This window comes from Drosophila grimshawi, unplaced genomic scaffold (assembly GCF_018153295.1).
Source record: "Drosophila grimshawi isolate 15287-2541.00 unplaced genomic scaffold, ASM1815329v1 contig_44, whole genome shotgun sequence".
Taxonomy (NCBI): domain Eukaryota; kingdom Metazoa; phylum Arthropoda; class Insecta; order Diptera; family Drosophilidae; genus Drosophila; species Drosophila grimshawi.
The window spans coordinates 4410533-4423118 of NW_025063240.1; the positions used below are offsets into that span (position 1 = coordinate 4410533).

The 12586-nt window shown below is 40.2% G+C and overlaps 1 protein-coding gene across 2 annotated transcripts; it reads right to left on the bottom strand.

Annotated features, from left to right (window-relative positions):
* Positions 1–425: 425 nt before the first annotated feature.
* LOC6557657 (zygotic gap protein knirps) lies at positions 426–3985 on the bottom strand. 2 transcript variants are annotated; one of them, XM_032742838.2, is made up of 3 exons: positions 3616–3985; positions 2641–2718; positions 426–2525 (listed from the first exon to the last, which is right to left on the bottom strand). In XM_032742838.2, the coding sequence occupies exons 2-3, from the start codon at positions 2716–2718 to the stop codon at positions 1089–1091; spliced, it is 1515 nt and encodes a 504-aa protein (XP_032598729.1). In that variant the 5' UTR covers positions 3616–3985; the 3' UTR covers positions 426–1088. The 2 variants fall into 2 exon arrangements, with proteins under 2 accessions (XP_032598729.1, XP_001985288.1); XM_001985252.3 differs by lacking the exon at positions 3616–3985 and adding an exon at positions 2977–3050.
* Positions 3986–12586: the final 8601 nt, after the last annotated feature.

Consider the following 12586-nt stretch of genomic DNA (forward strand, 5'->3'; position numbering starts at 1 on the left):
GACTTCATTTTATTATATGGGAGCTGTAGAGCCTCAAATAAGTTTGTAGAGACAAAAAAGAATTTAAGTATCGTAACTGCTTGAGTACTTTTTTTTGTCCATAATAGTAACTCTTGTATTAATTCAATTTAAACTATAAATAATTATTTCTGATAATGATTAATTTTAAAGTTAAAAGGTTCTTTTAAAGATGAAAGACGTGAGCGGCCTGCATTATTTTATTTGTAAAGCAAAGTAAATATGATTTATACATTTTATTTTAGTTAGGATCCAAAATATTTTGTGTTTTCCCAATTTTAAGCTCCTCACCAATTTAATAAAACAAAAAGATTAGACAAAAAATTTTCCAGATATTTTACACCAAAATCGAACATCCTTTGTTTGATTCCCAATTCCAAAATATAATAAAAAGTACTGTTATATCATTTTCATAATTATTTATTTTTCTTGCATAAATTTAGAAGCCAATCTCTAGGACAAATACTAAAAGCTAGAATAGAATACTTATCAATAATAAACTCAGACTAAGACTAACAAGATTTATATACAATAAATTGAGGACTGATATTATATTTTTTTTTTTTTTGGTGGGTTGGATTTGCTTGCTTTTTTTTTGTGGGTACAGGGGGAGGGATGGTTTTGCCACTGTCATGTTATAAAATACAATTCGCTTGATAAATTTAACTTTAAAAACATATTTACAATTAGCGACTATTAAACAAAAAACTTTAAAACTTTTTTTCATTTCCTTTTTGTATAAATAATTTTTGGATTTGAGCTCAATAGTGTGAGTGGTGTGTTCTTGTGTGAGTGTTTGTGCTGGTATACATATATATATATATATATATGTGCTGCAGCTAGCTGTCTCTTTCCAACTCTTGAAACGCAGGCGCAGCACTAAAACCTGTCCATAAAAATTTCAATTTCGACGGCGCAAATCGAATTCAAACCGTACACGAAAATACATTAAAAAAAATAAACAACAACACTAACAGAGAAAAAGAAATAACAACAACAACGACGACTACGACGACGAGGCAAATGAGTTGATTGCCTGTTCGGCTTGGCTCCACCCACCCACAACCACACTAGACACACACAAAGATGCCGCGCATGGCGCTGGCCGCATTGTGGGTCACAGCGAAACCACCAAACGGCGGCGGTGTCTCACCACCAATGGCGTTCAGTTTTTGCCGCTTGACTGCAACCGTTGCCTCCGCTGTGGATGATGTGCTGCTGCTGCTGCAACTGCTGCTGCTGGTCGTTGTAGTGCCGGTGCTGGTGGTGCTCTCCGTGCACTCCGCTTCCAGCTGATAAAATTTGCGACGCGGCGCCATCTCGTGCTCATCCTGCAGACTGCAGACATCGCTGTCATTAAAACTGTGCACCGAACTCCTCGATGTCTTCATGCTCAGATCCATGGGTCCATCCTGGGCAGCGGCGGACCCTGCTGTGGGCGATGTATTTGCAGCGACTGTTTCGCCGCCAATGGAGCAGACGGAGACAGGTGAAAGTGATTGCATTTTCGCCGTAAAACTCAATGGGCTGCTGCTCTGCGATTTGCTGAGGCTGGGCGAGGCAGAGCCGGACACGGAGACGGAGTTGGTGGCAGCCAACTGCTGTTGCTGCGGCTGCGGCTGCTGCGTTGGTGTGGCACGTATGGCAACTGGTGTGTGTATGGTGTGGTGCGGACTGCGACTGTGTTGACTATCAGTGTGACTGTGAGTGTGACTATGCTGTGACTGCACATCGTCATCATCGTCAGCGGACAGGCAGACATCGATGGGCGAGGCTGCGGGCTGTGGTTGCTGTGGCTGTTGCTGTGGCTGTGGCGTAGCCGTTGGTGGCGTGTAACGATTCTGTGACTCCAAGGAGGTGGCGGAATCGACACTCTGGCGATGCTTGTACATCTCCTGGCGATAGGCAGCATCCGCAGCAGCGGCCGCCGCAGCGCTGGCATGATAGCCTGGGAAGAGCAAGTGCGGTGGCAACTGGAAGGCCGACTGTGGTGTGGCCATCATGCTGAAGAAGGGCAGCGCGGCAGCAGCAGCAGCTGCATCAGCCGGATGGCGTGCACCAAATGGCTCCGGCAAATGGTATCCCGGATAGCCAAGCAGCGGTGGCAAATGTGAAAGACGCTGCTGTTGCTGCTGCTGTTGTTGCTGCTGCTGATGCTGATGATGCTGCTGCTGCTGTTGATGATGATGCTGTTGCTGTTGCTGCTGCAGATGCGCGGCCAAATCACCAAAACCGGGCGAACTCATCGGCGAACCGGTGCCATGTCCCGGCTGCTTGCCAGCTGCGGCAGCTGCTGCCTGCTCGTGCTCCTGCAGTAGACAGTGGATCTTGAACCAGTTGGAGCGGCGACCATACCGTGAGCCACCCTTCGACATGCCAACATTGTAGCACTTGCGCAAGCGGCACGCCTTGCAAGTGGTGCGATTCTTCTTATCAATGATGCACTTGCCATCGTTCTTGCACTCGCTGATGGTGCTGATATTATTGTACGAGCGACCAAAAAACGACTGTAAAGCAAAAGACAAGAAGGGAAGCGATTTTTGATTAGTTAAGGTGTTGCACAAGGCAAAACATAGCCAAACAATTTGAGTAGCTGTGTTCTGTGTGTTGTTTGCAACTCACCTTGCAGCCCTCGCATGTAAAAGCGCCAAAATGAAAACCCGCTGCGGGCTCACCGCACACTTTGCACGTCTGATTCATCTGTAAGGCAATAGAGACAAGTAATTAGTGGGATCTTTGACTTGGGCTTAATCCATTGATAGAAGAGCTGGCTGCAGAAGCAAATCACAAATCAAGTATGAAATTACTGCAAATTCACCGAATCAATTAAGATTTTTTTAAATTGTGATTTCACTTTTTTTGTGCTTTGCTGTTTCATTCTAAATTTGTGCACACTTTTCACAGTGGGTTATTTTCTCATTGATAGATAATCCGTTTTGTGCGTGTCAAGAAACTAACCAAGTTGAACACCATTTTGGCAGCTAGCCAAGCCAATCAATTAATATACTGAAATGTTGCTTATTTTTTTCTGCTGGCAAATAATTTTCTAGTTCTTCCGTCACTTCTCGAAACGTTTTCCGCGTTCTGTTCGATTGATGCGCTGCTGTGCGACTGATGCTCGATTTGCTCGGAGTCGAGGAATTTATAGGAAATGCATAGTTGGGCATAACTAGGAAAGCAGTTTGTTTTCCTTTTTTTATGATCAGCTGCGTGGGCAGGCAAAAAACTTAAGCTGCCGGGGGATTATGCAACCCTATGCGTTCTTCTCTCAAATTTTCGCAGGTAGAAAAGTAGAAGTTTGTTTTTTTTGTCATATTTTTACATGAAATCATTACGCCTAAAAAATTATATAGAGCCCTAGACCTTGACGTTGTGTCATAAAAATATGCTGGCAATTTTTTTGCGCCCAAATAAAAAATATGTTCTGTGTGTGTGTGGGTGTCTTTTCGCATGAAACAGTAAAAAATCAAAGTAGTGCAAACAGGGCTCATAAAAGATGCCGTCGGTTGCGACCCGGTCGAAAAGTGAAAAATGCATAAAACGTGAATTGACTTTGAGTGTGGGTGCGTTTTTCCTCACTGATCTTTGAAAACTTACCTTGGGTTCTTTTGGGTTTTTTGTTGTTGTCTTGTTTTTTTTTTTTTTGCTTTTTTGCGTATAGAACTTTGTGTTTTATAGCTGATGACTTTTTAATTGCACGTTTTGGTTTTTTTTTTTTTGCTTTGCTTTGAAACACAACACTTTTTCAACACTGTGCGATCTTTATGGATCAGTCTCTGTCTGTATTTGTTTCTTTTTCTTTTTTAGTTTCTTGCGAGATTTGTATTACACACTTTACGTACGAATTGATGCTGAGATTTTTTAAAAAGATGGTTCTGTTGTGGTTTCGGCTTGAAGGCACGCAACGCGCTCTTTACTCACGATGTGTAACTCACACCTGGGCAACTAGCTGACGACTGATTTCTTGCTCAAACTCGTCGTTGGCAAGAAGCATTTGCTGTGTGTCGCTCGGTTGGCTAACTCCCAGTGCCTATATACTGCAACAACAGCAATACTCCAAACAACCACTAATACAACTACACACACACACATACACAAACACACCACCACCACTACCAATTCTAGTAACGAGTTTTGTGGCTCTCTGATAAATCACAGTCTCAGCATCTGACTCGATCGTGCGTATGTATTCACAACTACAACTACAACCACCACCACCAGCAACAAAACAAGAACAACAACAGCAGAGCGCAACTCAATCGCACTCAATTGTGCAGCGCTCTCGCGAGTTTGCTTACCTGAGTCACACTCCCAGTTCGAGTCGCTGTTAATGCACTGTTAGCTGTTAGCAGTGCTCAATGAATGAGGCGCACTACTCAACTGATCTCTCTTTCGCTCTCTCTCGCTCTCTCTCTCTAGCTAGCTTGCTTGCGCTGGGCGCTCTTTTTGGGGCGCGATTGCCGTGCTCAATTTGAATTGCTCTGTTATTATTCGTTATTCGGTTATTTATTAAAACTCGCACGTTAAGGGCAGCTGAGCTTTCTCGCACACTCACACACACACACACGCAGAGCCATTGACTTCATTTTTAACAGTTGCTCATTTTATTGAGCATGGGCGGAGCCTTTAAGCGTACCCGTTAATTTATTGGGCACATATATGAGTGTTTGTACACACATACACATAAATAAGTATGTGTACCGTTAAAAGCCTTCGCTTTATAGTAATTGTAGTGCTTATTGTGCTCTTTGAACAGTTTGTCTAATTTCTGCTTATTTTGATTATATTATATGGAGACATATTGATTTTTAGTCAGAGTTTTTTATAGACAAAACACAAAACGACAAATCAACTTGTTAAATCGTTATTTTTACTACTAAGCGAGCACTTTTATTGTCTTACCGCATTCAAATTCATTCTCACACACCGTTTTCCCTACTCAAGTGAACTACTTATATTAACTCTTCATTATTATCAATTGACTTCGTTTTATTGCAGCTACGGTCACAATCCTTTCAACATCAACCACTTTTTTCTCTGCTTTTCACAAAGGAAGAGTTAACTCTTTTTATGTGCACCTTCATTATATTTGCGCTGAGCTACTGCCCCTTACCTTGGCTACCTGGCAAGGACACACACATTAACCCTTTTATGCATCGTCATTGTCTACATTGAGCTGCACAATAGAAAGTGTGAAACCAAGCCAAATGTGTGTTTGTAAGGAAGCAGCTACACAGCTCCGTTTATATATTGTCAATTTTAAAGAGGAGTAAAGATATAAAAACTAACTATAAATCAAGCTTTACTAACTTTTTGAACTAGCAAAGAAATTTTAAATATTAACACACCATCTCTCTCCCTTTCTATCTCTCTCTATCTCTCTATATTCTTGGAACTGTTGTTTGGTAGTTCTCTTCCAAATGAATTTTTAAACTAGGGTATGGTGAGCACAGCAGCAACGTAGCCTCAATCCTCGCTTCCTTAAGGCCGCTAACCATAAAAAACCAATATTGCATCAAAATTTCCAAGTAAGCGAAACAAAGGCTTGCAAAAAAGTCAAGGAATATAGAACCCAGTCCAGCACGCTGCCTAGCCGACCTTCTTGCAGTTCTTTTTTTTCTAATCGATTCAATTTAACTGACTTTTCCCGTTCGCGTTTTTCTCATTTTTTTGCAGCACACACACAATAATAATAAAAAAAAGAGCGCAGGAAAAATGTTTCGAAAAATTTCGCGAATTTCCGCAGTTTTTTTAACAAAACAAATGGGTAATTTTCCTGTGTAATTAGTTAGCACGAAGGGAAAACGTGAAAAAAAAGTGGAAAATAAAAAAAATAAGGACAAACAGTGCGACATTGTGACTTTTAATCCGGTTTAATCCCCCGGCTTAAGTTTTTTGCACCCAGCAAAAGACAGACAAATAGCGGTTCAGTTTTTCAATTCCCGATAGATGTCTCAACCACGACGGTCAGTTGAGAACGAGAGCCGCGAGCCGACGCGTCGGGCAGGCTCATCATAATTATGATCCTAGGATAATCTGCAGCTTAGGTATGCTGATCCCGCGATTAGGTAACAAAATCGCGTGCTTAGGTAGCCACAAGAATTGGCCTAAAAAAAACTAGTGGAAATCTTAGAGACGTCGAGTCATAAAGTCAGCGGAACCATAAAAAGTCGAGCAGGCCGTGTAACCCGAGCCGCACAGATCACACTTTCCGCTTAAGTGGAAAAGGGATGAGTGACTGACTCCTTGCTCTTGGCTGGCATATGTTTGCCATTTTTAATTTTTTACTTACTTACTTTTGCAGGATGCAGCCAGCATCCATAAAAAAGACAATTGCACTCGAGAGAGTTGCGTAAAGAATGCATGCAGAATTCACTAGAACGCATCCAAGGACACGAAAAAAACGAAACCTTTTCATCTAAAAATAAAAAAAATCGTTCTATTTGTGTGCTAAAAAAACGTGCGCTTTAAAAAAAAATGATTTGACTTTTTGACTTTACGGTTAAAAAAGTCAACTTTTTAATTAGCCATAAAAATGTAAAAAAAAAATTAACTGCTGCGAGTCGGAAATGGCAGGCAGCTACTTAATACGACTATTGGAATTGGCCTTAGGCCTCGTTGTTGGTGCTTTTTTCTACAGGTCTGTATTCAGTTTAGTTGGTAGTAGATACATATATGTAAATATATATATATATAAATAGATATTGCTGCCCCGTTTCAGCTATACGCAAGTCAAAAAGTCAACTCGTTCGCATTTACATAGTTTGATTGCATCATTTGGCCAAATAGCCATATAACAACACAGCACATATCAATCAACACACACTTTGTATCTGTATCTGTAAAACTGTAGTTGTATCTGTATCTGTATCTCTATCTGTATCTGTATCTGTAGCTCATAGCTCACAGCTCGTGTTGAGCTCGTGTGGCTCTCGCGGCGATTTGCATATTTTTGATTTAACAGCTCGATGGATGATTGCTCAGATCTATCGCTCCTTAGTTACCTTAGTTTTTTATATAACGCTGTGGGGTATATGCAGATAGAAATATAGCTAGCCATTTAAATACAGATTTTTCCGTTCGTTACAAGCAGCAATTTGTTTTAGTTAGTCTATTGTCAACTAGTTGTCATTAGGGTATTAAATCGTCGACAACATTTAAACTTAATTTGATATTTCTCGATTTCTTTTTCATTTGTCGTTTTGCTTGTTTTATGTTTTATTTTTTTTGTCAGCTTTGTTTTTGTAATTATGTGTGAATAATTTGCATTTTCAATGCGCCAACATTCATATGATGTACCATTTTGGTCCACAAAGATAAGACTTGACGTCTTATAAGCAATTTTACAATATATCATTTTTACACAAAACACACACACACACACATTGTGAGTGATCATTTGTTGGCTGGCAGCAGCTCTAACCTGGCCATTAGTCAATAAATAAATGGCTAAAATGCTTAGATTTGGCTGTAATGCGTCGCTTGAACCCATGTATCATTAGGTTAGTTTTTGTTTACTTTGACAATCACTGGTAATTTATTCATTAATTGCAATGACTTTAAGTTTCCATTTACACTTCGGAAAACGTTGCTTGCAATAGTTGATGAATTTGGGCTGCAAATTTGCTGCTGTTACATAGGGACAGCTTAAGGTCTTGTAACTAATCAAAACTCTGACATATTAGAGGTGCTTATAAAAAAGTTACTACCCCTTGACCATAAAATTGATTAACCGGTAGTATAAAGTTGTGCATAATCGAAACTATTTGCATAAAAATAGTTAGCATTATTATTCCTTATGAATTCATTTATTGCATAGATTATTGTTATTTAGGGTTCTAACGAGCTGCAGTTAAAGTCTTTCTTTAATATTTTAATTTTGCACCATAAGTTATTGCCCTGATGTCATCTGTATATAAGAATTGAACTTTTACACTTACAACTTATATATTAGCATACATGATATATATATATATATAGCTATAGCTGATTATCTGGTTTCATCATGGCCAAAAGTTCTAACAAAGTTCTCAAAAATAAAATCGATCGAGTCGCATAAAGAAAAGTCAATAAAACTTGTTTGGTCAATTTCGCAAGATAACTGAATTTGATAAGTTGTTGGTTTGGTTTCAGCTGACAAACGTCTTATGTTTAATTGTGTTGGGTAATATGTTCATTACGTTTAGTATTGTTTTTATGGAATAAACTGGTTCCATGGCTTGGCTTTCGAATTGATATATGGCTTTCGTTTATTAGTGCTCTATAGAATATCATCGAAAGAAGCATTCTCTCCCTCTCTTTCTCTCTCTCTCTCTTGGTATCCCAAGTCACGTAGCATCTAAAATTTTATATCTATTGGCTATTGTATTAGAATTATGAAATTATGAATTATGCAAATCCGAATTATGATTATTGATCGCAGATAACACCCCACCAATAACACAAATATCTTTTTGCCTGGCCCGAAAGGGGTTGGGAACGGAACACGTAATATTTTCAGCAAACATAGACGCAATTAAAAATTCAAGCATAACAGCATAAATAATAATTACGATATAATTATGACATTTGGAATGCCTGGAAATATGTTTTTGTTCATGGAATTTGCATATGTATAGTCTTATCTTTGGCTTGAGCAAGCAAATCCGAAAACTAGATGGAGTTTCCGCCGATTTAGAACCAGACCGCCAAAAGCAACCAGGTCGCAAACTTCCCACGGATCAGATCATGTCGAACTAACGATATGTTAATATACAGCCACATACATACTATGTGATCAGTACCCACATGTTGAAGATTACCTTAGAGTTAACTACATTTGTGGCTGGGCAAAACCCCTAACGGAAGTTGAAGCTGCGGTTTTTGCAATTTTCCAAATGATCTCGCGGTTTTCACACACTTTCACTCTGTGCTCGCCGTTTGCACTGATCTCGATTAAATCCGCTGAGACGACTCGGCATTTTGGGACTTGTTTGATCAGAACCTGGCTTTGGAATTTTTGATAATTGCACAAGTTGTGCAGAAAAACACACTCGGCCAAAACACGAACCGATGATCCTCGGCTAATGCTCGTTAATCTGGCTAAGCCACCAGCAAGTTAAGCTAACGGGAAATAACGTAGTCAATGAACAGATCACTGGGAAAGTCCCTCCACTAAGAAAGAACACACATCTTGGTGGTTTTTAGAAAAGCAGGCGAATATCGTATGCAAGATCGTAATACATTAAATGTGATCAATAACTCCATATCTGTCTAATGGAATTTTATTTTTATAATGTTTAACAAATTTGTAATTATATAATGGAAACGAAAACTATAATTCGTGATCGTAACTTATATTTCTTGCCTAGTTACGTCGTTCACTGATTGTATGAACTCATTTTGTATAAATAGCCTGCGATAGAATTTAAAATCACGACTAAAAATCTATTGCCAGTGCTGAGTTTTGATAAGTACACTTCTGAGCACTTGTAATTACACTGACGTACACATATATAAATTAAATTATCTTGAGATAGGCAAAACTACCCTCTATAGTATAGTGTCACGAACTGGTTGCCTCAATATCCGGCTTTAAAATCGATTATAGAGATACAGATTTGGCATTTCCTTAGAAGACTCATCAATGCAATGGGATGCACAGCAATTATAAACTGTTTATTTTGTTTGTTTTTCTAGCTGGCCCACACACACACACATTCAACGAATCGATTATAAATTATAATGAAAATATGAATTCACTTATCAACGTTTTATGATCTTCTATGCCCGCTTTCGATTTGCAGTACTTGCAACACACAGCGCTATTAAATCTGACCGGATGCGTGCCCGCACCGCCCACCCAACCGATCTAAGCGAGCCCATTGAGGCACTCTTCTGTGGCAACAAGTGTATAACGCCAGTTGCCACAAAATAACTCAGTTATGCAAAGCGCATTTGTGCAACAATCCAACAAGCGTCGATGACGACGACGACGACGACGACGAACCATCAACTCTTGACGATGGATCGTTGGATCGTTGGCTGGTACGCCTTGGCATTCAGAACGCGCTGCGCTTCCTGCCCCCAACTCGGGTCAAAAAACTCGCCCACACTGTGGAGTTGAAGTTCTTGTTGTTGTTGGGGAAAGATCTGTTTGGGGGTAAGCGTGTAACTGTTTTAATGCCTAATTAATTGATTGCCCTTTGGACGCATTTCGAATGCAGAAGCCGAACCGAAAAGGGCCCTTCACATTTAAGCACAAGTACAAGCCATAAAGACGTCTGGCTGGCGCCGCTTGTTAGGATTTAGGGGTTTTCCAATACCAATACCAATTGGGCACAATTTTGAGATTCGAAATTCGTATTCGTTGCATGCCAAACGCTTTTGTTCTAACTGCAGCGCCATTCAATGGGGTTTACTGTACTGTTCCATTTCCAATTAGTTGCACGTTCGCTATGCAAATGATGACCAAGTTGGCAGATACATATGGTGTATGGGGTTTGGTGAGGGGGAGGGGAGAGCATAGATTTTTAAAATATCATGTCCTGGTGCTCTCTTCCGCCAGCTTTTGTTTCGGCATTCGCAGCGGCTCTTTGACAAACTCACATGTCATTTGACTTAATGTTCACACGGGACAATTTATATGCTAATTTGCAGTGGGCATCAAAGACCGCCGGCTGACTGACGTTCCAACTGATGAAGGTGTTAGAAATGTAATTACCTTGCATTTAAATGCTCAATTAGTGCGCAGACAACCAGTCAACAAACCAACCAAGAGACTAACCAACCAATGCAGACGGACGCACTTCAACACTTCAACATCTCTGCCAAAGAGCCGACGACTCTTAACTGGGCTCCCAATGTTTGTCGGCACTCCATGTGATGATCGTTTGGTTGCCATGATTGGTGGAACCACGCGTATGTCACAAACGAGCGCAACGAACTTCAAACGAACTCACCTGCAATTGCAAAAAAGAACCTTTAAATGCACCCCCCTCAGCAGATCCCACAAATCAGTATTCAATGTCACTTTTGCCTGGTCTCAAAAAGGCAGTACATAATTTTATTTTTATTTTTATTATTCTATTAAATGTAGACTTTCATCTTATTATATATTATACATATAGGTGTATATATATATATATATATATATATATATAGCTTTAACTTTAGCTTTAGCTGTAGGCCCATTTCCTCATAACCGTTTGTAAGTTAAGCACCAATGTTTCCTGGCGAATGAGCTTCAAGTCTTTAGTTTCAGTTGCAGCTTTCGCTAACCATTTCACATCTGCACTGTAGTCACATTTTGAGCAGCTTATCTTAACTCAGTGAAGTCAGCACTTTGTGTGCTCAACTTTCCCTAAGCTCCTTTTTAGGTCGCTAATCTAGAAATATACTAAGTGATCTGTAAATTGTCCCGCTGCAACTTCTCTGTTTTCAATATCTAATTATTTTGTATTTATCTTTGTCACACGCTTTCCCAGAGCCGGAGAACGACCCAAAAACAGGTCCACTCTAAAGACGCACAGCCGTTGGCCTAAACTCCTAAATTATAATAAACGTGTAATCGTAATGTGTGCTTATGAACATAATCTTCAGGTCATTTGGCATGAATTAGCGATGCTAAATGTCAAGTGAGTCGAATGATATCAGTGCAGTTTAAAGACGCAGTCCTCCCCTCTCAGTCCTCCTCTCTCCCTTTTATCTCGGGTGGTCGCCGGCCGACCGGTCCCCCTAAATACATAAAAATCGAAGTCCGCAATTCCATATCCAAAACCAAACTGAACGATTGATTCAAATGTGCATGCGAACGCATTTCGCAATGCCAAAGCACATAAACTCCAAAGTGTATACCACAACAGTGGACTCGACTACGGGAATGGGAATGGGAATGGAAATAGGAATGGAAATAGGAATGGGAATGGGAATGAGAATGGGTATACGAATGGAAATGGAAATGGGAATCGGTTAAATGGATGCACAGTTATGGCTGACTTTCAGATCTGGCTTGGACTGCACTTGTTCTAGCAGCCGCATCTCTCTTAAAATTCGCATTTTGTATATCGCCTGACAAACTGGATGATACTTCTTCCTTCCCTCCCCACTCTCTGTCTCTCTCTCTCTCTCTCTCTCTCTCTCTGTCTCTCTCACTGAGGACATTATATGATCGCAACGACATTTACGACACACTTTGTGGCTATTTATGCGGTGCATGCAGGCCGGCAACGTTTTCAACTTGGGTGGTATATCGAGCACCTTAAGCTCTCAAGATTCCCAAGACTCATTAGCCTCTTCAGGCTTTGGCCTGGGGAGCAATAAATATTTTGATTTGTGGTGCTGCAGTTTTTAACTGGAGTACTCGCAGTGGTTTCCATTTGACGATTTAATGGCCCATCAAAATGCTATGGATAAAAAGGAGAAGATGAAAGAAGAAGACGACGACGAAATTTGTTGCATGCTGCATTTGACTTGTGCAGTTGAACTCCAATTGAACTCTGACAACGGCTCAAGTGTTTAATGGCAAGACTGGTGTACATAATGCAAATCTTGTGAAAGCGATCACAGCAAATTGAAAATCATATTTGTC

Coding starts and splice junctions, on each gene's coding strand:
- LOC6557657 (XM_001985252.3), bottom strand. Junction 2,526..2,640: donor TTACATGCGAGGGCTGCAAG/GTGAGTTGCAAA, acceptor TTTGCTTTACAG/TCGTTTTTTGGTCGCTCGTA.